We start from the raw sequence: 27,087 nt of genomic DNA, 5'->3' as shown, positions 1-27,087 counted from the left end.
TGAAAAGCAAGCTAACTAGACCACTAATACCACTGCAAGCAGCTGATTATTGCTCACAAAAACAACCTACTGATTAACTTCCGAGCCACGTCAGCACCAAGGGCTCTTTTGCCACGTCTGCTGATTATTGCTCTTTTGTTCCTCACACTCGAGCTCATTTCTAAGGTTGCATTAGCACAAGATCTCCTCCATTCTTCACTTTCAACATCCTTATTAATACTCCCTCCATCCGCCATTAAGAGTCCCATTTGTGGGCGACACGAGTTTTAAAAAATGTTAAGAAAAATGGATGGAAAAAAGTTAGTGGTATAAGAATTCTACTTGTATATATTAATTTTAAATGAAATGTGAGTGGAATGAGTTAGTGGGATGGACCTTGTTACCATTTATGGTAAAAGTGAACCGAGACTCCTATTCGCGGACGGACTAAAATGGAAAAACATGACTCTTATTCGCGGACAGAAGGAGTATTTCATTCATCACGAAAAGTATAAACTATTTTCTTATTAATCCATCCTTAAAAAATGTGAACTTTCTATTTGAAATAATTAAACAATACATTATGGCTACACATTATTTTATATACTATTATTTATACCACTAACACTACTTACATTATCTTTATCTCTTTTACTTTACAATAATATATTAAAACACGTGATAAACCAAATATTCGTATTTTTCAAGAATGGAGGGGGTAGTATTATGGAAAACGAGAACTTATAAACTATCTTGACAGTATTATGGAAAACAAGAACTTATAAACTATCTTGACATGAACGACATATGGTGGAAAAACCCTTCTTCACTTTCTCATCAATGATAAATGTATAAAAAAAAAATAGTAATAAAGTTGGCCTCACAATCTCGTCGATCAAGAGGAGAAAAATAGAGACCAATTTTATTGGTGTTTGTTTACCTTTTACTGATTTGCTATATAACCAAATTTAACCGCTACCTGAACCTGCCTTCCTTGTTAACGCAAAAGAAGAAAAGCCATTGAAATTATCCTCTTCAATGACCTTACTATCTCGCTCCATCACTCTCACTCCTTTCCCCTCTTTCCTCTCTCCAAAATCCACCTCCCCAAGAACCCTAATCTACTGCAACAATGATGATAAAAGCAAAGTACCGCGGAGAAAGCCTATGAATAGCCCAAGAAGGAAACCTTCTTATGGCGCTTCCAGGCGCTCTGTTCTCAAGAAAAGCTTCACTCAGGAACAGGTCGACTTCACGGTTCCAATTTCGACCGACCCGGTGGTTGGAATTATTGGCGGTGGTATGTCTGGCCTTCTCTGCGCTCTCTATCTCCAGAAGAGAGGCATTAAGTCCACTGTTTTTGACACGGTTCGTTGCTCCTATTCCTTTAATTTGTTATTTTTTTTATTTGCTTCTCATTTTTAGGGCTAGGAATTTTCTCAATTTCGATTTGGGGATGGAATCCTGTTCTAATGTGTAGTTATGAAATCAAGTTGCTGCTGCAGTTGGTGGTGGCATGTCGAAATTTGATTGCTTTCTGCAGGGAATTTATGTGCATAACATGCTGGAACCGTTTTTACCTTGTTGCATAGCTTTCGACATGCTCCATAGATCACATGAGATTTAAAGATGCATTTGATGAACCTGTAGAAATATCTTTATCTCAATTCTCAACTGAGGAAGCAACTCTATGCTCTTATTGTTATAACATCAAATGTCTTGACAAGTTGGCCGAAATTGAATTCAGTTCACCGATGGCCATGGTAGCAAAGTCACACAATGATTTCGAGTATTTTTTCCGGCTATTTGGCATGAAAATTAACATTACCTTCATATTGTAAACTCGCTATGCGCATATGAACAGATCTCTTTAGTCCCTGTATATGACGCATTGACATGTTTCATTGTATCCATGCTTTTCAAGAGAACATTCTATGACCTATTTAGATAGTACTATATGAGACACACGACAAAAACACCAAATTAGTTATTTGATGTCATGCTAATCCCCCCGTTGTCTTGACTCTTGAATTACCAAAGTGTAATAATTAAGAATTCATGATAATTGCATACTGTACATGTTAAGCAGCCATCTCCAGAATTACAGTTCAAAATCAGGGTTAAAAATCCTAGCCAATAACTTTTCTTTAAGTATACTCTGTGCATGATGTAATAGTAAAATATTTCATTTACTTTTTTTTATCATGCTTATCACCACCAGGGAATTCATGGGTTAGGAGGAAGAATGGGAACCAGAATTGTGGGTCCTGAAGCCTTAACATTTGATCACGCTGCCCAGTTCTTCACAGTTAGTGATCCTAACTTTGCTGAAATGGTTGACCTGTGGTCTAAGAATGGTCTTGTCCGTCAATGGGATGGAGCAATAGGAGAGCTTCAGTCTGGTGGGAATTTCAATGCACTTCCTCCTTCACCTCCAAGATATATTGGTGTTAATGGGATGCGACCTCTTGCTGAATCCATAATTTCTGAGGTGCTTCTTCTTTTGGGTTTACATATCCCGCCAATAAGACTGCCTGTGCATCTGCTGTGTCGGACTAAATGATAGTAATACCGTGTCCAGAAACTAATTACACTAGTCCTTTTGCTATCCTTTGGTCATTTGCATGAAATATTTGGACTAATTATCATCATGGAACTTAGAGTATCGTATTGAGAATACTGCTCTATTTCACCATTAGATTTATAAGGAAGATCCTTATGATTTTCCAATTCCATTCAGGGGTTTTGATTATCTGATTTTTCATTCTCTTGAATAACTACATCTTTTTTACTCGTTAATCTTAGAACAGCTATTTAAAAAGATTCTAGAAATTGCCTGAAATAGTAGTGACATGATTTACATGGTCTTTTGTACATACTATAGCCGTCACCTGATATTATTCTGTTGACTGTTCTATTAAAAATGAGCAACATTATCACTGCTTTGAGCTTCTTCTATGTCATCCTTTGCTAATAAATACTAAACGAGTAAAGGTCTGTTAACCTTTTAGTTTTTCCTGTTATGTAATGTAATGTTTCTCATTTTTATTCATAACTGGTTTACCTTTATGAAAATGAATGTTGCAGACATCTATGATGAATGTGGTACGTCCTTGCTGGGTTAGTAAACTGGAGCCTTATAATGGAAAATGGTACTTGAGTGAAAATGGGAAGCCTTGCGGACACTTTGATGTAATTGTAATTGCACATAATGGTGAGTATCTTAGACTATTTAATTATTTCATGTATTACCGGTGAGACTTTGATTTCGCGTTTAGGGTTTGTGGAAGCCATTTGTTTAAAAGTGATCCATTTTTCTCTGTATATGGGCTTTACCCCCCTGACCTCAGTAAAATCAAATTGGTGCTCGTTCTTTTCTTTGCCCAGTTTTTACCTTGGATACTGAATGCCAGTGCAATGCTTGATCAGTTGTATAGTATACTTCATTACTTCTTTTTGGTGTTTGTATCTTACTGTATATGTAACCAGGAAAATGTGCAAATCGATTGCTTGCTTCATCTGGGTTACCACTAATTGCTAGGCAAATGAAGGTACTTTAATACTGACCTCAGATGGCTTTTTCATTTTCCTCGTTTTGCTAACACCCCATTGTGTACAGAGACTTGATTTGAGTTCTATATGGGCCCTTCTGGCAGCATTTGAGGATCCTCTTCCTGTCCCTTCCACTGCATCAGGAATCCCTCTTGAAGGAGCCTTTGTTGAAGGAATTGATTCTCTCTCATGGATGGCAAACAATACAACTAAACTTTTTGGCTCCCAAACTAGTAGGCCTCACTGTTGGACCTTTTTCAGCACAGCAGCTTTCGGAAAGCAGAATAAAGTTCCTCAGGTTAGCTAATAACTACAGGTGTCCTGCTCGACAGTTGCCAACATGAATATGTTTTTCTGAAAATCAATTTTTCTGATTGAGTGTGTAATAGCAGACTTATTTAAGTCGAAACAAAATTAACAACAAAGTCCAAGTTGAAAGTTTTTGAGGCTTTATTATGTACAAGCTTCTGACAGCACTGTGCCATAGACCAGTTGTCTGACTTCTTGTGTGGAAAACCTATCCTTGTGAAGTATCTGAATAATGAGTTTATTTAGAAGCAAACCATAATATGAATGTCATCATGATGCTTCAACCTCAAATTGTTTTAGGTAACTGTTGAATTTGAAATGCAAAATTTATGAATGGGCACCTGTTGTCCAATTGATTATCCCCTTCACTATGGTTAATATTTGTAAAGCCATTCAGTAGAGGAAGATCGATGGATACTAGGTTTCATGGAAAGTTAGTCTCACTCCATACAGTAGTAATGCACTGTAATGGAGCTACGAAACCAATCATACTAAAGTTTTTACTTGAAGTCAATATCAATATGCATTATATTGAGCTGAAAATTAGTTCAGATGTATTAAGCTAAATAAACTTTCTAAAATGGTACATTTTCTCACCAGGAAAGTATTCCTTCTAGTACAGCTGAAAAGGTTAAGAAAGCCATGCTTGAAGGTGTCCAGCTTGCCTTAGGACTGCCCGAAAACTCACTTAAAAGTCCTTTCTACAGCCGACTGCAATTATGGTATGTGATAATACATTTACTCATGTGTATGCATTTAAGTCCATGGATCTTTGCTCGACTCTCATGCCATTTTCCACCACTTCAATACATGCACAGAGTGTAAAGGAAGCTGAGATTGTAGAAGTAGTAGTTTCTATCAACCGTTGCTGGTTAGAGTAGCTTGAATCAATTGTTTGTAACTTAACAGGGGTGCAGCGCTTCCCACGAATTCACCGGGCATTCCATGCATCTTTGATCCTCGTGGAAGAGCAGGCATATGTGGTGATTGGCTATTGGGGTCAAGCTTAGAAGCTGCAGCATTAAGTGGCATGGCTCTTGCTAATCATGCAAGTCTTTTACTTCTTCCTCTCTTTCTCATCATGATTTTCTGGCTTTCTGCACACAGTTTAGCATAATACCCTAAATTTTTTGTTCTACACTTCAAAAATCATGACTTTTGTTTCGGTTATTTTTTCATCATTTGGTTATTGAAGATTGATATACTTGCTTTTAACCACATGAACATGGTTTTCTAGTTTATATATATACAATATATAAATCATTACTACTTAAACTTGACACTCAAGGGATGGGTAATTATCTAAAGTGGGAGAATGTATAAATTTGATATGTTTCCTTTGCTTATTTCATTCGTTTATAGCATTATGCTGGGTGTTTTCCAACTGAAGACAACTAAACATATGTATTTAGATATTGACTTCTATCGTATTAGGGGGCAACATGAGTAATCAAGATACTTAAATGTGTGAGTATAAGCTATCTTCTCTTTGATTACTATCCTCAGCTCTTTAAGACAGTTAAAAATATCTATTCAGATATGGCTATGATATTGTCTTATGTGACAAAATGAAGTTTATTTGGCAACCTCAATGTGTGAATATTTAGGTTCTTGCATGATATTCTTAGTGTTTCACGTTTATTGTATGTAATATTTCATGTATTGCTCCAACTCAGTTACAGTTTTAATGCAGATTGCTGATTACTGCCAAAGTGGTGGAACAAGCCCAGATGAGTTTGCTTTAGGTTTGCACGACGAATTTCAACCTCTCAAAGGACATGATATAGGGCAGTTTCCTGGATTGGGTTCTGAGAAACAAATAAACAAGGCCAATGAATTGCAACTTACAACATAAAAATCTGCATCTACCAACGAAGAATCATTTGGAAATATACTTGAGTAAGTACTATTTTGTTTCCTATGGATGCTTGTAGTTAATAATCTAGTCAATTAATCATATCATTCTTTCCAATTCCACATGGACAAAACTCAAAAGTGGTTTGCAACAGTGACATCAGAGGACCATCTCCCCTCCCAAGGATACGTGTTCCTCATGTTTACAAGGTGCGCCGTTTTCTTTACCTATGATCATACATTCTTTAAAGGATTGATCACATTGTGTCTCCAACATTCAAGCGTTTTCCAAAGAATTTCCCCAATTTACGTTTCCTTTTCAAAACCCCCCAACTTTGCTGCAATTTTTCCCACTTGACATAAACTAGCGACAGAACAATGAGAGCTCTCGCAAGTCGCAAATGCATAAGTAGATGATAGTTTAGTTGAGGTGATCTATTTTTTGGTTGATATGTTTCGTGGCCCAACTGTCAATTTTTTTCTCAAATATCCCCAGCAAAGGGGACATAAAAAGCAAGCTTTTCCCAAAGCTTAGAGTTGTTTAGAAGGGAACTCTTGAAAATTGGGAACACAAAACATAATTAACCCATTATTTTATAATATACCTAAAGAGTATGGTGAGCCAACAATACTCATTGTTCCGTCGTTGATTTATGTAAAGAGGGACATAAATCAAACTTTTTGCAAATTGGCAACACAAAACATGATAATCCTTCTTGATATAATCTATTGCAATAATTAGGAGGTCATCATCCAGGTGCTTTTGCAACCACAGGAAGAGAAATATATTCCAACTGTTATTTTGTGTCTGAAAAGAGTAATTACATAAATTTGTGCAGACATTGTGAGGGCAGGTTGAAAGAGAGCGGTATTTGAAGTGGACTAGTGAAATACTGATGGTGTGTATGGGAAATCTTGTAAATGAGATTATATATACCATTATCATTGTTGATGGCCTTTGTGTGCAATTTTTCATATCTCTGTAATTTTGTTGTAATTTTGTTCTGGTTTTTTAATACTTTAGTCTCCATAGGATGCCAAGTAAAATTTGTGGCAGGAATGAGTCTACAACCGGATGGAATTCTTTGTCCTAGAGTTTGGTGTACCACCATTTCATTAGTTTCACTATTTATATCTCTCTCCGTCTACGATTACAAGTCTTACTTTTTTCGTCATGAGATTAAGAAATGTGAGTTGAGCAAATTATTTAGATGCCGGTCAAAATTTTAAGAATATTATTTTCATCTTTCCATTATTTAAAGTTGCCTGAATGATAAAAAATTCTTTAAAGAATAGTAACTGAACCGAATAAATTATTGGATAAATTAAATAATCGACCGGTTTAACTAGTCGTTAATTTTGAGAGAACCCTTAAAAATTGCTCCATTTCAATTGTTAAGATGCTTTCCTTTCAACCAATAGGTTGGAGGTTCGAGTCATCACCGGTAGATGGGTAAGCATTGTTGATCCTCTTAATATTACTAATACACAAGTTTTTATTAAAAAAAGACAAATGGCAAAAAAAATTTATGAAGTATGGTTATACTTTGACATTAAAAATAACCAATTATATCAACTTCAATATTTTTACTTGTCCCATAATCTATGATTTTTTCTTAATTGTCCAATAGTGTAATTATAGCAAATGAAAATGATGATGCGAACAAAACTGGATTATTTATGAAGTCAAACAGTTTATAAAACTCGTGTCAAAATTGGAACTTCTAATGGGAATGGATTTATATATATACGCAAAGTGGTTTGGTAGATGAGCAAACTTTCTTTCTTTCTTCTCGCACAGACACACATAGGTCCATCGATCTTGATCGCCATTCAATGAGAATGCGAGACCGTAAAGCCGCCCCAGATTGCTCTGTTTCTTCATCATCGTCTTCATCCATCACCGCCGCTCATTCATTTGCTTCTTCCCAAGATTCCTCCAACTCTTGTCAATCTCATCCGGTATTACCGCGCTGCCGCGGCCTCGATTTGCTGGTCAAAGCGATCCACCAAGTAGATGCTGGATCGGTTGTCGGCGTGCCTTACATCCAGCGCCGCGTCTCCATTAGGAGGAGGAGGAGGACCGGTAGGATTGAATTCGACGCCTTCGTCTTCGGCAGGAAAGGGAAAGGGAAAGGGAAAGGGGGCGGGATTAAGAAGACAGTTAGCAGCAATAAGAAGGCGGCCAAGGGGAAAATGAGATCTGATGAAATAGGCTTGTGAGTTTTATTGATTGTCAGAAGATCTCAATTTTTTTATCAAGTAGGCGCAATTCAATCTCTCTCTCCCTCCGTGTCTCCATTTTCTTCTTCAAAAATCAATTAGTCAGATCTTATTCGTTTAGGTACTACTCCACATGATTATAATTTTTTTTTCAATACGAGTACAATTTATACGTGATTTTGGATCTCTGTATTCGATTCAGTTCCTGATTTATTCAGAGCTTATATGATTGGATCTCTGCTTTCATATTGGAATTCAGAGTTGCAAGTTCTGATCTGTTTTTGCAGTTTGATTCATAGTTGGAGTTCTGGTTGTGTTGAAGAAGTACTACTTCTCTATGAAATGCTGTGAAGGTGTATGAAACATCAAAATGAAATTATTTTGGTCCAAACTCTGACTGCTATGCTATGCACATCTTGTTAACTTTGATTTCAGAGGTTATAATCATACTCAGAAACTACTGTCATGTAGCTTGAGCAATTAATTAAGTAAATTTTCGTGTTAATGTGATGTTTTTTCATTTTTAATTTTCTTACTGGTAATATATGTTGATCACTTGCAGAAAAGTCTGTTTGCAATTGTTAGACAATTCTTATAATTTATGCCAAACTCAAATTCATTTTTGAGTACTCTATGTTACACCAAAAATTAATTTTACTCCAACCATTTATCCTATATTCAAATTTTACACCACTTCTTAGTATGTTCTACATAGTTTTGTTCTGTTTTGTATTTAATTTTTTTTTTGGTGCAGTAACACTCTCTTTGGTATTGTTCAATAAAAAAAAATAATCTAGAAATGAGTTTTGGTTTGGTGAATGCATTTTTTGGTGTGTGGAATTGGTTGGAGATTGGTCTTAGCAAACAAATATCTATGTGATTTTATATATTTTGAAGTTTGGAAACATAAGATGTTCGCCTTCTTTAATTATTCCATTTGTTACTTTTCTATCCTTGGTTACTTTCCAGATTATATGATCTTACCCAAGTTACAATACGTATTTTTTAGTTTATGGAGTAGTATTATTTTTTTTCTTCTAGATTTATCATTGTCTGGCACATCAAATAGGCGTCAGAGCTTGAGCCGGTGTTGCGCACCTGAAACGCGATGTCAGAATTGAACAACGAATAAGCCTCAAAATCAGTTGAGATTCCACAGCTCTACCACGTACCAGTCAGTGTTTAGCTCATCCGATCAAGCATAGATTTGGAGTCGAAATTTGATGTACTAGATCCTAGTTTGTTATTAACCAAGTGTGATCTATATCTTACAAGATGGTCCATTAAAACAATCAGATTATTGGATGGAACAATTTCAGAAATCAGAATATTGGATCAAGAGGACAAAACTATTGGCACATATGACACTCTAGCTAGGTCAGGGTGTAGTGCACACACAAGCATTTTTATTAATCGAGATAATATAAGAAAATTTTTGGATGTCATAAAAATGCTCCCAACATGTATAAAAGTTGTAAACTTCTTCAGCATGTTAGATCATCTCCAATCATACATCAAAAATGAGTTTTGGTGTAGAAATCTTCTCTAATCATACACTAAACTTAAACTCTTTTTGGTGTTTTTTGTGAAACAACACCAAATATGGTGTTACTGCAAAAATTTTGTGAGACAGAAACTCAAAAATGGTGTAAATTTTGAATTTGGTGTAAATGGTTGGAGTAAAACTTCTTTTTGGTGTAACATATATTCAAAAATGGATTTGAGTTTGGTGTAAATAGTTGGAGATGACCTTAAGATACTTTCATTTACATCTTCACTATCTACATATTTTGCAGTACAAAATATCAACATTTTCATTATCTTCGATCCGCAACCATTATTATCATTTTCTAGATTGGCAAGGGCACTCTAAGCATCACCTTAATCGAACCGGGTTTCTGTTTTACATTCTCACTTTCATCACCAGATTCTTTGACAATAACTTTTGATGAACTAATTCTAAATTTTGTCTTGATTGGCTTGGGCGGTGAGAAACTGAGGGTGATAGATGTTGGGATGACGAAAGAATGGATCGAGGTGGAATTTAAAATTGGTTGCGTGGAACCAAGTGGAAAAGTGTGGAATGAAGATTGAAAAAGAAATCCACAAGTACAAGAAAAACCTTAAACTAAGAATTTTTTAACTAAAAACTGCAATGCATCAGGCTGACCCGTAACCCGTTTAACCAGCCAAACCTAATAGGCTAATCTGTTTTGTATATAGGTTGTGAAATTATAACTCTAACATGCTAATATTTTTCGTGTTATTCGGGCCGATCCACGAGTTAGATTGACATCCCCAGTCGAAACTGAGGATCTATTCCTTGGTTCCCAAAAACCTAATGAATAAGCAGTAGATAACAGCTGAAGAAAATAAACATTACGTGGAGAAAAAGTACAGTAAAGAATATTGTTACTCATTGTTATTATTTTAATATTTTATTCTATAATAAAATAATGAGATATGATCATATATCCGAGGTGCTTCTCTCCCTAGCTAGGGATCCAAATCCATTACATTACACACACTTAAACCAGAGGGAGAGGGAGACATACCCGAGGAGCAGAATCATCAGCTCCATTGATCATAGGTTTCTGATTTTCCTGTAAAGTCACCTGATTTATCCAAAAAATATTCTTCTATTCCCATAAATGGTTTTGACTCAATTTATTTAATTTTTAAAGTTTGTTGATTAAGAAAGAAAGAGTAGAGAGGAGATTTCCCTTTTTCCTTTAACAGTTGAGACTTGAGAGAGTAAATGGCCGGAGCGTTCCTCCCGTCGGCGGAGTTGACGGCAAGCGGCCGCCCCGTCCTAAAACCCGGTGAAGTAGAGTGCTCTCTCCTCTCCACCGTTGACCTCCTCTCGGAAGACACGCCCACTTTCCCTAATCTCAAGTCTGGCGTCGTCATCCTCACCACTCACCGCCTCCTCTGGATCCCTCCCGAAAACACCTCCTACGCTAACACTTGTTGCTTCATCCCTCTCTCCTCCGTCCAAAACATACTCTCCGCCAAGAAATCGATCAAAACCATGTTCCAAAGCCCCAGGATTCGCTTCCAGGTCGCCGCCACTCCGCAGGGGGCCGTGGCCGAGAACGGCGGCTCTAGGTCACTCATTATAACCTTGGTTGTGAGGGGGAAGACCGATCCGGATTCGTTTTTGGGGAAATTTTGGGATGCTTGGAGAGGGAGGGCGTGGGTGGCCACCGCGTCGGGTTCAGGGGAAGGGGAAGGATCAAGCTCTGGGTCGGGCTCGCTGGCGGTGCGAATGCCGGTGGTTGGGCTCGCGGGGATACTGAGGAAGGAGCAGGAGATGTGGGAGAGTACTGATAAGAGCTTGCAGGATGCTTTTCAGGATTTGAATGCTCTCATGGTCTGTAAGTGTGCTTATGCAAATCTTCTGCTTCATGTTTGAGATAACCGTATGTTTTATTGGCTAAGTAATTGCAACATAGTATTTCACATTTATTGCCGTTTGAAGTTTGGGTTTAATTAATTATGATGGAGTTGGTTGATCACTTTATAATGATATCAGCACTAATGCAAAATTTTGTTCTCCATATTGTTTTTAAAGAAACATAAACATTAGTGATAACTTGATTAACAGTATTGTCCAAATTAAGTGCACATGGGAAATTAATGCAAAAACATTGTCTTGGCAGTATATGTTTGTTAAGTTTGTTTAACATCTAGTCTTTAAAGATAGTTGACTTGTGGAAGCTACTCAAGATCTTAGTCTCAAGGGACAATGTTTATGGAGTCTGGATGTGTAAACCAGACCAATTAGATCGTCCAAAAACTGTTATCTTCTTCTGACAATATAATGATCTGCTTTTGTTCCCTTATAAAGTTTTCTGTGGCTATGTTGAAAGAAAACTGAGCGAAATGAACAAAATGGAATGTTGTGGAAAAGGATATGAGAAACATGGTTCTTTCATAGATGATGATCCACTTTTCTTGCCTTACAGATTTTTTTGTGTCTATGTTTAAAACAGAGCAAGGCACAAGAGATGGTGACGCTAGCTGAGAAAATGAGATCAAAGCTTCTCTCAGGGTCAAATAATCAAGCCAGTGGGGCTGAGGATGAGGAGATGGGTACTAAGGAGATGCAAGATTGGTTGTTGAGTGTTGGTATTGTATCTCCTGTTACAAAGGAGTCAGCTGGTGCTTTGTATCATCAACAACTTTCTCGTCAGGTGTGTTCTGCAGTTAGTTCTGTTATTCACAAGACCTCAAAATGGCAATTACATACTGATTAATGTGTTTAATAGTCACTTACAGAAATTGGAATTCATGGAGGATTCTTTTTCGTTCTTAGTTGAAATATTAAATATCTAAAAGTTAAAATCTGCTTCACTGTCTGATACTTCATTTTTTTAATTACAACTCACAGTCACAAACCCGAGGTGACTCGAACCTCTGACCCATTGGTTGGAGGGAAGCATCTTACTAACTGAGCTCCACTTCTTCGTCGTCAATTTCTTGCTTCTTGACATATAAATTTAGAAAAAAAACTTGGTAACCGGTTTCTTGGCATATCACATGCTGTTATTTTGTAGTAACTGAAAGTCATACTCATAGCTAACTTTCCAATCAATAATTTATATGAGCCTTTTAAGGTTAACAATGTAACATAAGTAATATACTATTTAAGTTGGTGTTCAATTGTTGGATATGAAAACTCTATTGATTTGTTCTCTTATTTCTAATATTGTTTTTCTTCTCCCACACTGATTACTTCCTTTTTCTGGGGGTTACAATTATTGTTGAAAGAACTTGATGAAATGACATTATATACAGGAAAAACAATCATAAAGGCATTCCTATAAATTTAAGGCTTATATACCAATTTCTTGCCAATGACCTTTTACATGAAATATATGCATGATGAAATCATGTTTGTGGTTGAGTATATATACTAACTAAGTGCTGAAGATAGAATGTCAATATATGACAATATTAGCTCTTGGGTTTGGTACATTGTGATGAGATGTAGCAAGACTTCCCCTGCTTTGCAAGAAAAACTGTTTTAAGATTACCAGATCATGCTGGTAATATGTTGTACCTAGTACGTACTGAAGTTGATTTTAAAACCTTCTTTGGAAAAAGAAAGAAAGAACTACACGCATTCTTTACCCTTACTGAAACTTGTCGAGTTGTCCCTAGTCTACCTTACCACGGAACGACACTTTTCTCCTGATTCCCTCACCCCCAAAATACTTTCTATATTCTTATACTCTGTGCTTTGCAAATTGCAACTTTCTGAACCTGTGTTGTCAAACTGAATTATCTAAATCCTTATCACTCTGCATCATGGAAGAAGGCAATTGAGATTATTGTCTAGGATTGTGATAGGAAAAAGTAAATAATTACCTTATTTTTTTTTTGTTATTTTCACAAAGAACCATTTATAGTACCTTTTCATCTATTTGTAGAGTTATACTGGCAATAATGTTAAAAACTGCCCTCACATTCTATTTGTGTTTGGCTGTCTGAGTTGAAATTGTCGATCAATGCTTGTCACACCACATGTGAAAGATCCAATTAAATTTATCTAAAGCTATTAGTGTTTGAATATTTTTTGGCATAGCTTTGTATTTTGTTTAAGCTCTTTCTGCACTTTAGGCTTCTCTTGCATCTAATGATTTTTTTTCCATGTGACGTTTTTGTATATCTGATGCCGCCCTATCGATTGTCTACTGGTTTCATGACAATATATTTTATTTGTTCTTATTCTCTTGTTGCATGATTTCAGATGATCTTGATACTTAATGTTTAAAGCTAAGTGGGATATCTGTTCGGTATCTGTATTTTGGTTTTTGTTTTTTCTGTAATTATTTACATGTCAGCTGTGCCTGGTTTCAACCTTAGTTAGTCAAGGAAAATGATTGATGTAAAGATAAACTGGATAGAGTTTCTTCTTAGCAGTTTTTCTAGGTTCATAAAAATGTCTTTTGTTTAATGTAATACAATGGTGCCGGTGGTGGCACCTGTGTTCTGCAGCGGTGCAACTTTTCCCATATGTAGCATCGTAGATCCTGGTCACTAAGGATATTCTCTTGTTAGTTGGCAGATTTCATCAAGATACCATTAGAGAGAGCTGGAGGAATGATTAATATGATAGATGTCTATTGCCTGTTCAACCGAGCCCGGGGCACAGGTGATACTTAGTTTTCATATTGTCTTCACGGCTGTTAATAATTTAGGTTGAAGCTTATTACTGAGATATAATTTTTCCTTTTTTTTGCTGAATCTATAATATGGCTTGCATTTTGTATTTTCACAGAGTTGATATCTCCTGATGATCTACTGCGAGCATGCTCTCTCTGGGAAAAGTTTGATGTGTGCGTGTCTTTTAGTTTAAAAGTTTGAACCCATTCTTTTGCAACAACGAAAGATAATTAATAGACGTGTTATATAATTACGGTGCTCTAAGCCTCTTGTTGACATTGTTTGTCTCTGCTAATTGATGATTCCAATCTTATCTCGTCTGAACAGGCCAGTTATGCTTCGTAAATTTGACAGTGGCGTCATGGTGATCCAGAGTAAAAGTCACAGTGATGAAGAGGTAATTTCCCTTTCAGACGTTTAATTATGGATATGATTTCTTTTCAAGTTTTCATCCTATCATCTCACATGACAAGTTATAGTTTCTTTGCACTTCATGACCAAAGTTTATTTCTCATCTCTTATCTATTTGGGGACATATCTGGTTATTGAGTGAGAGTAGTTGAATGAGGGATGCCTTGTTGAATAAGTGTGGAAACAAATATATTTTGATGCCCTCACTAACTATCTGTATTACTTACATAAAACAGAAAAAGATATAAAAGAAAAAGTATATTGATTGATGAACTCCTATTATTCGAGAACTTCTCATTAGTTTGATATTGCTTGCTTTGGGCCAAGCCCACACAGATTTGTTTTTTGGTCACTCACTCACCAAAGGCCTCAAACTAATTGGCGTTTGCTGTTTGGAATACTGAGAGATATGTTTTTGTTTCCAATTTCTCTTGTTAACCGATGTGAAATGAGTTTCCACCCAATAGTTTTTGGTCCTCTTTGGAACTACAAAAAATCGTGCAAAACTTTTGGAGTAAACATTAGATCCTATAGAGATAGTTGCATTGTCTGCAAGCTCATGTGTTTAAAACGTTTGAGATACTCATAAATTGCTTCCATTTTTCTATTGAAGAAACCTTGATCATCAATTTGGATCAACCTATTTGATGATTAATTAGATCAAAGTTATGTAGAAATTAGAATCATAAGAAAAGTATGGAATGTGGAATATGAGGCAAAAAAACTGTTCAAACTAACAGATACACTAAAAATGGTTGTTGCTGTAATGTCATGGTTGAAGAAGTTGCTTTTGTTAAAAAAAAAGTACTACCATTTGCTTTCTATTATTTCTCATAAAATAGGATAGCATAAATAGCTTAGTGATATCAACATTGATCTGTCTCTAAAAGGAGTATTTAATTACTCAATTGTGCTTTGATTTTGTAATTGCTATTCTTACCTATTTTTCATGTCCAGGTATTTGCAAGGATTACGTCATTGATTATGAAGCCAGAGGCCTTAGTAAATGGGATTAGTGCTGGTGATGCTTCAAGGACTCTCGGGGTTGCTCCAGCTGTGGCTAAGGAATATCTTCTTGCTGCTGAAGTAAAAGGCATGATATTGATTATTGTTTTCAGAGGCTTAATACTGGTCTGGTTGCTGTCTGACCAGCTTTCCAAATGCAGGATTGCTTTGTAGAGATGTCAGTCCTGATGGCTTTCGCTTTTACATCAATTTGTTTCTGGAACTTAATCAAGAAGATATACATATGTAAGTTGAAAATGTGAAGTCACTTATCTTCTATACTTTTTTGCTTATGTTCAATACTCCCTTCGACCATATTAGTGGACGACTCGTGTTTTAATGCAAAATTGGTAAAATAGGAGACAAAGAGAGATTGAAGTATTGTTAATGAAGTATTAGCCCCACTTCATCAGAGGGAGAACCTTACCTAAAAAAGTGACTAATTTTTATGGATGACCCAAAAGGGGAAAAAACGTGACTATTGTTGTGGAAATACGAAATAGCGAGTATTTGCAGAATGACATTCATGTTCTATTTTGTTAGATAGTATTACTATAAGCCATCCCAAGAGTAGAACTATCACAGCCCATTTTCGTGTGGGTTTTGCATATTTCGTAATCACTGCTCGAGTTTAGATATGTTTAACAAAGAAGTCTTGTTAATCTCTAATTGCACTCACTGACATTTATGTCGTTTAACACTTGTCTACATAACATGCCCTTCACAAGCCCATGCCTTCTAGCTTTTGTGATTGAAATGTTTATGTGCGGTTTGTTTGTGAACATACGAAAAGGTATATAGATGCCTTAAAGCAATATATTTAATTAGTGCAGGTGATTTGTAAGTTTACAAATATAGATGAGTTGGGTCGTTTAAGTGTGCTTCTATAGTCTATACCGAACCATTGGGACAATGTACTAGAAGAAATATGGAGAGTGAGGCTTTTCTATGATAAATATGGCTTTACTTTTAGTTACAGGACACTCTGCAAGCATCATCTATCAAAACAACGTAATATTAAATTTATAGGCTTGTATTTGTTAAGCACTATTATGAACAAGAAGATCGGGTGCATAAACCTCAAACGACACCAAATCCACCACCTTGCCTTCACAGTATACTTTGACTTAGGGGGTGGAACTACTCCGTAATTAGTAAAGCAACTACACAAGCATATTTCACGTGACAGTGATTTCGTTAAATTTTGAAATACATCTGTGTGCATACCTTAAATGTTAAATGGCACTTAACTTCATGAATTTGGCTTATGATATATACAGTCGATGGGTGTTAGTATATGACAACACTTCTTTCCTTTTCTAATTCATAATCTATATATGCTTCAACATTTTCACAAATTTTACCATCAAATATTTTGATGTTCAAACTCTTGATTTGAATCTTTTCAGTGTGCAGTTTCCCTCCAGTAGTCCCTATTTATTTTATAATAGTAATCCCCCAATTAATTGTTCTCCTTTTCTACTCTGGCCGCAGGGTTAAAGATCACAGTAGATATAGCACATGGACAACAGCAGTTTTATCCAGGCAAGCATCACTCATGCAGTGTACAATATGTTTGCACTCGTCTCATCTGAGAGGGATAAGCAGAATTTTGATACCATGTCTCCAATGAAATTCTATTGCAGGTAACATTGTCCTCCCGTTAGAGGGTAGCAAAGCATGTCCGACGAAGCAGTTGATGAAATGTTGCTATTGATCTCCCCTTCATCAAGAGAAACAAACTTGAAAGCATGATAGTGGAAGTGCATTCGAATATTCTCAGACCCCCAAACCCTGAAATATTTGAATTGATCACATTTGTCTGTATCTGATTCTAGTTTAACTGATATGAAAGGTAAAGGGGAGGTGGGTGCTTTGATGATCCTCAAATGTATGAAACTCTTTCATAAGCACTTGGTAGATTTTCTGAGTTTCATGTTTCTTTTTCTCTGAATTTTGTTTGCTATCCATCAAGAACTAAAAATGGGGTGAAAATTGTTTCACAACATGGGGTCTATTATTTGCAGGATGTGATAATTTGACAGACTATACTTATTTGTATTCATGATAGCATATAACAATATTATTTGCATAATCTACAATGTATTTTTGGCCTTTTGCTTGTAAATATCAGTTTCCCCGCTGTCATGTGTATTGGAAACAATCTTTAGTTGCACAAATGCAGAATGTTTTCATCGACATGTTCTCCTAAGAACTCTTCAGCAGCAAATAATTAGTGAAAATATGCAAAAATGCTCTAACGTTATACCATAACAACCATTAAGCAGCAAAATTTTGGTATTCGAAGTTGATTTTTTGAGCATCCAAACATGGTCCAATCTTCATTTAAGGGTTAAGAATACTGTTGATTTATGCTTTGTGAATTTGATGTTATGAATTCACTTACATGATTTTCTAGAAATATTAGACACTGCCATTTTTGTTACGTTGTTCAATGGTGAGTACCAAAATGTTAGTGGCTACCAAAATGTTACTCTCTGTTCCACATTAATACATTAAAAGAGTCGTATTCTTTTTTAGTACTTTTCATCGACAGTAGTTATTAAGTTCTTATATTGCTGAATCTTTATTAAACAATCCAAAATAAAAGCATTAACAGTAATGGTAATGCAGTATATAAAAAAGCATAACATAAAAGAAGACCATGGTTACAAAAACGCTTCTCGTATCGAATCATGAAATTTCTCTTCTGACAAATGAAAGAAATGTTGTGACAAAATAAATAAAAACTTAAGAAACACGTGGCCAAAGAATACAGTGTAATCGTATTATCATATGGATCTGATATAGAGCCTATCCTTGGATTAGTCCATGATCCAAGCATGGCCTGTTGTGGCTTTGGTCAACTCTGTATATGCAAAGGTTACCGCAGTAGATTGATTCCAATGGTGTAATAGCAGATCACACTTGAGGTTTCAAGGAATGCTTCACACACACTAGATCATCTAGTTTATTACCATCCATTTTATACATAGACACCCTCTCCATTTGTGTGTACTGATCTCTTGCCGCTTTCCTTAACTTCTTGAACGGCATCACCTCCCACTTGTTGTAATTGGAATTCTTCCTCACGTTGCTCATATCTGGTGATCCAGATACTGGTCCGCTGCCATATGCCCCAGAATTGCCCCACACTTTACAATTGCGAAATTGTCCCATGTTGTTGCTTTGGTCATCTTGACTCTTCTTCAAGCGTACAGCAGCAGAGTGAGCTTTACTTATTGCTGCTCGACTTGGTATGTCAGACCAGTCTTGCTTCCTTTCAGCTCTCATAGGAGAATGGATCCTAATGATCTGGTAGGCTTTGTATCATGATAAGCACATAAACTGAACTAGACAAGAGACATTACAGCAAAAGCTAAAAAAAGTGTATACTTACACCAAGGCATTCCAGAAGCTGGTAATAAGCTCTTCCTTGAAGTGGATTGTGCCCTTTCCTTGGTGTTGAGAAATACCGTGTCCTGAATCATTGCAAAAGTTTAAGGCTTAAAAGCATACCACAAAAATAAGAGAGATTTTTTGGACTAACCACTCGGTATATCCAGGATCAACTGTGAAACCGTATATGTCAACAATGTCGCACATGGAAAGTGCGAGTTCTATTGATTTCATTCCAGTCCCCTTTGCACCTCTACGAAGAACAATACCTTGGAATAGGTAAACTGGATTTGGGATTTTCTGCATTGATTGGAAGAGAATTTACAGTAAATCTCAATTCAGGGGAACATATATAGACACCAATCTCACCTATCATATAAGCCCATAACTATTTCAAGGAATCAAAGTTCATAATCATCCATCAAAACTTTTTGAACAGTTAACAATTTTCGAATGCACCAACCTTTATCATATCATTGATACTTTTGTGGGTAAGACTTTTGATAATCAGCACTTCATCATCTGCCACAAAATATTATTTCATTTATCATTAAACAGGATCTATGCCCAATGATGCTGAAAACAAGCTAGCATAAGCAATTATGTTATTTGTTCAGAAGTGGCCTCAAGTATCAACCAATTAAGTTCCTAGAGCTCAAACTCCTGGCTACAGGTCATGTGGGCTTTGCTAAACATTACTGGAATAACAAACCAAAATAGAGTGCAGGAGGATAACCAGAAAGACAAAAAGAACACAAAATGAACTATATGGGGTACTGGAGTGGCAGTAACCCAGCATTCAAACCAATTTTAATGCTATACGTTACCTGATCCATTGAGAATTGGAACCATGTTTCGTGCAGCACCTCTAACTACCAAGCGAAAATCTCTTTTCAAACCAACATATTTGGCATATTTCTGTTTACAAGGGAAAAACAAATTTGAATAAAATTACTGAAATCCCCATCCTGATTGATGCTATGAAAATAACGATCAAATAGTTAGACAGGTAGCAAAACACATTTGATATAGCAAAGCAGATGACAATCCATGCTTCACATATAGTTAGACCCCAAGTATGTGCAACACAAAACCAGCTAGAGAGTAAACTCATTGACCTCATTAACAGGCGCCTCATTATCTCTTATCACTGCATCATGGCTGTCAATTTCCTCTCCAAATTCTGTCTTTAAGAGATCTCCTGAATTTCCAACAACAGCACAAGTTCGAAACTGGCGAGGGTGGAAGGGTGGCTTTGCTGGCAGAAGTACATTAAGATGTTCCTCACAGAGGGTCTTATTGTAGCATTTATCTGTTCCTCTACAATAGTAATGCAAAATGTTGGGAGAACAAAGATAAGTGAACGGTGAAGTAAAGTTGTCAAACTCAATCAGCATGATATATGTAATATGAGGCTAACAGAAACTAGAAGAAGCAGCAAACATACAATTGTGCTATCCTCTTTGGAGCATACTCCACCCACCCATCAGGCCGAGCATCTAAATATTCCCTCGTCAACACTGTAGTCATATTGCGATACTGCATTTTAGATAACCAATGCTTGATTTAGGTGTCAGGGAAAACAACAACAGCATAAGCTAAACTCACAAACAAGGATAAACTTGTAACCTGTTCCCACAACAATATTGCCTCGCATACATCATACTTGTATTCCAAGGGCTCAAAGATCTTAAATTGAGCATTGTACTGCAAACAGAGTGATAGAGCTATGAGTGAAATGCAGCTGGCATTATGATTTGATAAAAAATGGGGCAAAATATTAAAGACCAACCCAGGTGCTGTTAGTCCCTTCTGGAAACTTGAGAACCAGATTACAGTGATCTATAATTTGAGCAGTGAGTCCAAGGCCTCTGTTTGCCTACACGAATAAACCAATGCTAGTAAAAAACAGATCTTTGGTAGCTTAAACAAAATCTGAATCTTCCTTTTTAAGTATATCTTCAACCCAAACTATGGAAAAGAGAAATAGAGATCTAAGTGGGAGAAACAGCAACTTACGACGCATTGTTGGACGGTGGATTGGAAACCAGACAATATCCGAAGATCACGTCGGTTAATTTTAGGAATTCGCTGGTTTCCTTGAAAGAGATAAAAGCAGGTTGAGTAATGAGGCAAGTTAAGAAGAAAGAGTAGAAGAAGGAGTGACGATACCTGCAGCGGGGAAGGAAGAGCGGAGGGCGAAAACGAAGAGAGAGAGAATAGCGGCGGCGGAGAGAAGATGTAGAATTGGCGGTCGCCTCACGGAGGGCTTTCTGAGGCCTCTCATTTTCCGATAGATCGGAGGGATGCTCACTCAATTCTATTATGAGAGCAGATCATTTATGTACTGGATGAAGTCGACATTTCGTCGAACAGGCTGGATTTGGGGGCGCTGGAGCGGAGGGAGGGGAGGCGGGTGCTTGAGGGAGCTGGGAGGCGGAGGCAGTGGCGGTGATCGGCGGAGTAAAATTGAAGGTGAAGAGTGAATTGGGATTTGCGGACTAGATTCTGTTTTCAAAATTACTAGAGTATGTTTTTTAATTTACAGTTGCACCCATTTTTTTATTTACAAAATTATAGTTGAATTATGATGTTTTCCATGAATTTTAATACTCCCTTCGTCCCAGAGAAGATGTCACACTTAGGAAATGACACGAGATTTTAGGAGATGTTATTTTGTGTGTTAAGTGGTGAGAGAAAATATAATTTTATAATTGATGTGAGAAGGAACTTTTTCCAAAAGAGGAAATGTGACATCTTTTGTGGGACAAACTAAAAAGGAAAGCGTGACATCTTTTGTGGGACGGAGGAAGTACTGAACTAAAATATCACATATTTATAGTATTTCATTTGTTATTTTCAACCAAATCCAAATAAGATATTTTCGGCAAAAATTTATTCGACGTTGGCAACCTAGAAGCGTTTATGATATTCGATATATCTGTGATCAAATAAAAAAAATTAATAGAATGTGGATCTCATTTCTATATATTAGTTATATAATAAAATATGAGAGCAATAAATTAGTAGAATGTGTGGCCTACTTACTATTCATGATAAAAAGCGGGAGTGGACATAAATGGAGGACATAGGGAGTCGAGCTCTTTTTAAAGAGTGAACTATAAAAACAATCCCTCGACTATAAGTTTATCTCGTCAATCTTACGGGTGGTGACTTCAACATCTATCTTACGGAGCATGAGCGAAAGGGCGGATATGAGGAGGAAGCTAGGAAGAAGACACCCAGAATGCTTGACTTTGCGGAAACCATAAATGATTGCCAGTTATTAGATCCCGGGTTTGATGGACCTCTGTTCTCCTGGGCAAGGGGAGACCTTTTTGAAAGATTGGACCGAGTACTTATTAACGAAGGGTGGTCGTCTAATTTTCCAATGACAAGGATCTCGGTGCTTCCGAGGGTTGTCTCTGACCACGGCCCCTTGGTCATGAGATGCTTTGAATCTGAGTCAAGAAGGAAATCTTCGTTCCGATTTCAACATATGTGGACTCGGCACCACCTCTTTTTTGAGGAAGTTAAGAGGTTATGGAATGTGGAAACAGAGGCGAATGGTATAAGAAAGCTGCAGATTAAGCTCAGGGTGATCAAGGAGGGTCTCAAACTGTGGAACCGTGATGTGTTTGGAAATCTCTTTGTGCGTCTTGGTGATTCACTTGGATTTTACATGACTTTAGAGGGTAGTTTTACTTGGTTTTGATCATATATTGTGTACTTTGAGACATGGTTATAGCTACTTCTCTATTATGTTGGTATTTTGACCATTTTGTGAAAAATGTGTAGAAAAATGTACAAAATATGTGGATGTGCAGCTGCTCATTGTTCGAGACAGCTTATCTGGAGATTTTGAAGTCCGATCCGCATGTAATGCATACCATTCTCTTCGTCTTCGAAAGAGCTTCACGTGGATATCTTAAACGTCTCAATCGGAGTTCGGTAGAAGAAGTTATGGCCGTTTTACCAAGACTGCGCAGTGCAGTAACGAACCTGGCTACCCGCCAGCAAAAGATGAAAAAAACGCCGTAAGCAGCTGGCGACTGGCCATCTTCGACGCACACCCAACCTGGCGACCCGCCAGCTTCGTTGGACAGCTTATTTCGGGCCCAAAGTCAACCCTAGGTATATATATGCCTAGGAAACGCCTCCAAACACAACTTACACGCCTCCTACCCCAAAAATACTACTTTTTCACCTAGGAAGAAGAGAAGAACGAGCAGAGGACGAGCATTCATCGCAAGATTGAAGACGAGACCTCCAATCCGCCCAATCCAATTCTAGGAGTTTCTACTTTTAGTTTTATTCTTGTTTAAACAATGTTTTTGAATATTTCTTTGAATATTTCTTTAACTTTTGCGATGAACATGAGTAGCTAAATCCTTCGTAGAGTTCTACAGGGGAGATACAATGATTCTTATGTTTAATTGATTTCTTTTTCTATGCCTTGGCTCATGTGGTCATTTTGATTTCTTCTGTGCTTATACATTTATTTGACTGATCACCTTATAAATGCATGTGGATTTTACTACAAGAACTGAGAAGTGAGTAGTTTAATTTGAAAGAGAAGAAATTGACGTCTTTGCCAATATAATCGAGAGATTTGAGCCTTTGAATGAAGCTAAGTATCTTAGGAGCTATTAGGAGTTGTTGCCTTAGTTCTAGGAAGGAGACTTCGGTTCTAGGTAGCAATCTACAAATTATATGCTTTGAGAAAAGATATAGTTTTACCTTAGTGATAGCTTAATAACCCTTGAGACCCTTTGTTGGCATAGTTAGGAAGTTAGTTGAGCATAGGATAGTTGTTATCGATCCCGTAGGATTCTACCCTTCTCATCATTGATCTACATCCGTTTTCTTATTTGCTTTTAGTTCTCTAGTTGTTTTTAATTGTTTTTACTTTGTTTTTAAGTAGATTTAGAAAACCCAAACTTTCCGATTCATCTAGATAGTAGTTGAGGTTGGTTCGTGGTAATTAGGTTGACACTGATTGTCTCTGTGGATACGATACTCTTCGCTTACTATTTGCTACATTAGCCCCGTACACTTGCGGGTATACTTGTGTTAAAAATAAGTTGAGTCAAGTTTTTACCCCGTTGCCGTGATGTGTTTGGAAATCTCTTTGTGCGTCTTGGTCATGCTGAAACAGAGGCTGCTGAAGCGCAAAAACGCTTTGAAGCTGATCCTTCCTCGATTAATAGGGAGCAACACAATAAATGCACAACGGAATATCTCCTTTGCCATGGAGGAAGACTTTTGGCGAAAAAAAAGCTAGCCTTAGGTGGTTATCTGAGGAGGAGCGTAACACCAAATTTTACCAAGGTTGGGTCCAGCAAAAAAGGGTCAGAGCTCGGATTCACGAGATTAGGATGGGGGACGAGTTGATTGTTGGGGAAATCGCAACGGAAATTGCAAAAACAAATAAATCCACAAAAGAATCTATTTAGGTGATTATGTGGATCGATTCAATTTCATGCTTGAACATGTTGAGACATATAATTGCGCAATTAATCACATAATTTAAATTAAATTTTGATGTTGAACACTTACAATAATGATTCTCCAAAGAATCGAAGTGGCTTGGTACTTCTCCACGTGTAGATCTTGAAACTTGATTGTGAATGCAAGACCAAAGATCTTCTAACCTGTGACCCTTAACTCTATAGATCTAAATTCCTTGTGGGAGGAATCGTTAGAAATTATAAGGATCTTTGAAGGAGAAGACAAGAAAACCAAGAACACACAAACAGGAATTTCGAATTCCTCTATTAGAGAGGGAGGGTCGAAAATTCCAAGTGTGGAGGCTAGGGTTTTGTGTTGTATATTGTCTCCTCTCCTTACATCCTTATTTATAGAGTTTATGATGGGCTAGGTTAGAGATCTATGGGGCTTGGATTGTGCCTCCCCAATTGGACCTTCTTTACTAATTAAATTATAACCCATAATTCAATATAAGGCCAATGGAATATTTCTTGTGCCACTATCGAAGAAATACTGACTGCCCATCCAATCCGTGATTACAAGCAATCCGGGTTAACCGCTTTAATATATTATTTCCCGTGTCTAAGACTCTCTATACCCATTAATTAATTTGTAGTCTGCTATAGACTTTAAATTAATTAATATCTATTTATTTCCAAGAGTTTGTCTAGTACGAGATGTATATCAAAATATACTTTTCTTTTTCTATTTATTCTTGGATTAAATCCAAACCGGTCGGGTTTCCGAATAATAGAACTTCTCTCGAACACCTCTTGGGGATATAGTCAAACCACGCAGGCACACGATTCAATGTAATAATAAAACTGACACCATACTGGTTATTAATTACTACTACCCAAGATATCAGGAATATTGGGTTGCGAAAAACCCGCACCTATTGATAAGTCAAAGCAGCGTATGATTAAATAGCGTGTGTCCTATATTATTACAAAGATTAGGAAATATTAAATCTCCAAGACATCGTCTTACAGTAGATAGCAACAAAGACGTGTCTATACTTTAGATCCATTCAATGCTATACCACACCAGTGTCACTAGTCATTCTCAAGGTAAAGACGACTTTCGGATGGACACTGCAACCTTTCACGATAGGTAGCCAAGGCCTATTTAGGTTGTGAAAAAGTTTTACTTCTACAAGGTACCGGTTGGGCCACCTACTGTGATGACCTGTTCCACGACCTAACCTTCAATGTAGAAGACTTAGACTGATTTTACTTTCCGGCGTTTTAATTATATAATTTAACATATAATTAGATACGGTCAATACCCATTAAAGTAAAATACACAGTATGAAGAAAACATTTATTATTCTCATTAAATGAAGAGTGCTTACAATATACAAACAATTTATCAAATTCAAAATAAACTCGAAAAATGCTTTTTAGTATATCTGTTCCAACAATCTCCCACTTATACTCAAAACATGCTTTCGAGTATACTGCTGCCAATTTTCTTCAATTTCTCCCACTTATAGAGAAAGCAGGTCTGAGTCTTTAATGCATTTAACACCTATCCCTTCCATATGACGGTTGAACGTCCCACCCGATAGGGCTTTCGTGAATGGATCAGCAAGGTTGTTTTCTGTTGCAATCTTGACTACTTGTATGTCACCTCTCTGTACAATCTCCCGAATGATATGATACTTCCTCTCAATGTGTTTGCTTTCCTTATGGGATCGTGGTTCCTTTGAGTTTGCAACAGCTCCAGAGTTATCACAATAGACTGTGATACTCTTTGGCAAACTCCGAATCACACCCAACTCCTTTAGGAAGTTCTTGAGCCACACAGCCTCTTTTGCAGCTTCAGAAGCAGCTACGTACTCGGCTTCCATGATTGAGTCCGCAATGCATTTCTGTTTTGCACTCTTCATATAACGACTCCACCTCCCAAGGTGAACACATAACCAGAAGTAGACTTCTTCGAATCACGATCAGATTGAAAATCTGAATCCGTGTACCCCATCGGATATAGATCATATGCTTTGTAAACTAGAACATACTCTTTAGTCCTCTTCAGGTACTTGAGTATATTCTTCACTGCAGTCCAATGTCCTTGGCCAGGGTTCGACTGATACCTAGCCACCATGCCTACGACAAAGCATATATCAGGTCGCGTACACAACATAGCATACATGAGACTTCCAACTGCCGAAGCATATGGAACCTTTTTCATGTCCTCTATCTCTGCGTGTGTCTTAGGACACATCTCCTTTGATAGATGAATTCCATGTCTGAAAGGAACGAAACCCTTCTTGGAATTCTCCATGCTAAAACGTTGTAGTACAGTATCGATGTAGGATTCTTGAGACAAGCACGACATTCTTTTCTTGCGATCTCTGATCACTTTGATTCCTAGAATGTGTCCTGCATCTCCCAAGTCTTTCATCTCAAACTGGGTAGACAACCAGTTTCTTACGGACGACAACATCTCATTATTGTTTCCAATTAGTAAGATGTCATCCACGTAAAGTACCAAGAACACCACATTTGCACCTTCAACTTTCTTATATACGCAGTTCTCTTCTGGGCACTGATCAAAACCAAATGATTTAACAGTTTTATCGAAACACATGTTCCATGCTCTGGATGCTTGTTTGAGTCCATAAATGGATCTTTTAAGCTTCCACACCATGTGCTCCTTGCCCTTAACCTCATAGCTCTCGGGTTGTTTCAT

General features: G+C 37.0%; 3 protein-coding genes and 1 long non-coding RNA gene across 10 annotated transcripts; 3 read left to right on the top strand and 1 right to left on the bottom strand.

Moving 5' to 3' along the window:
* Positions 1-898: 898 nt before the first annotated feature.
* LOC125190374 (FAD/NAD(P)-binding oxidoreductase family protein) lies at positions 899-6,830 on the top strand. 7 transcript variants are annotated; one of them, XR_016130676.1, is made up of 10 exons: positions 899-1,347; positions 2,201-2,470; positions 3,067-3,193; positions 3,469-3,530; positions 3,599-3,829; positions 4,441-4,562; positions 4,750-4,888; positions 5,534-5,739; positions 5,850-5,904; positions 6,534-6,830. XR_016130676.1 is itself a non-coding variant. In XM_089058908.1 (8 exons), exons 1-8 carry the CDS (start codon positions 1,018-1,020, stop codon positions 5,693-5,695), a joined length of 1,443 nt encoding a protein of 480 aa, XP_088915034.1. In that variant the 5' UTR covers positions 899-1,017; the 3' UTR covers positions 5,696-5,740. The 7 variants fall into 7 exon arrangements, 1 of the variants encoding a protein (XP_088915034.1); XR_016130678.1 differs by having other exon boundaries at positions 6,452-6,830; XR_016130677.1 differs by having other exon boundaries at positions 6,437-6,830.
* Positions 6,831-7,916: 1,086 nt separating this feature from the next.
* Positions 7,917-9,239, top strand: LOC125187225 (uncharacterized). The gene is made up of 2 exons (XR_016130679.1): positions 7,917-8,301; positions 8,959-9,239. It is a non-coding gene; the product is annotated as an uncharacterized LOC125187225 (long non-coding RNA).
* Positions 9,240-10,414: 1,175 nt separating this feature from the next.
* On the top strand, positions 10,415-17,599 carry LOC125188957 (EAP30/Vps36 family protein). Its single transcript, XM_048086081.2, has 9 exons — positions 10,415-11,290; positions 11,913-12,113; positions 13,984-14,077; positions 14,204-14,261; positions 14,416-14,485; positions 15,457-15,592; positions 15,666-15,750; positions 16,999-17,049; positions 17,151-17,599. The coding sequence occupies exons 1-9, from the start codon at positions 10,676-10,678 to the stop codon at positions 17,152-17,154; spliced, it is 1,314 nt and encodes a 437-aa protein (XP_047942038.2). The 5' UTR covers positions 10,415-10,675; the 3' UTR covers positions 17,155-17,599.
* A 574-nt stretch (positions 17,600-18,173) lies between these two features.
* MGP2 (MALE GAMETOPHYTE DEFECTIVE 2) lies at positions 18,174-21,422 on the bottom strand. Its single transcript, XM_048082317.2, has 11 exons — positions 21,076-21,422; positions 20,923-21,002; positions 20,696-20,782; positions 20,533-20,610; positions 20,351-20,442; positions 20,022-20,223; positions 19,731-19,821; positions 19,367-19,425; positions 19,055-19,203; positions 18,905-18,986; positions 18,174-18,819 (listed from the first exon to the last, which is right to left on the bottom strand). The coding sequence occupies exons 1-11, from the start codon at positions 21,188-21,190 to the stop codon at positions 18,427-18,429; spliced, it is 1,428 nt and encodes a 475-aa protein (XP_047938274.1). The 5' UTR covers positions 21,191-21,422; the 3' UTR covers positions 18,174-18,426.
* Positions 21,423-27,087: the final 5,665 nt, after the last annotated feature.

This window comes from Salvia hispanica, chromosome 5 (assembly GCF_029641045.1).
Source record: "Salvia hispanica isolate PSC_SH4W2 chromosome 5, Shi_PSC_v1, whole genome shotgun sequence".
NCBI lineage: Eukaryota > Viridiplantae > Streptophyta > Magnoliopsida > Lamiales > Lamiaceae > Salvia > Salvia hispanica.
Note: the sequence above shows the minus strand (reverse complement) of the source record. Positions and strands in the feature narration are given on the sequence as shown.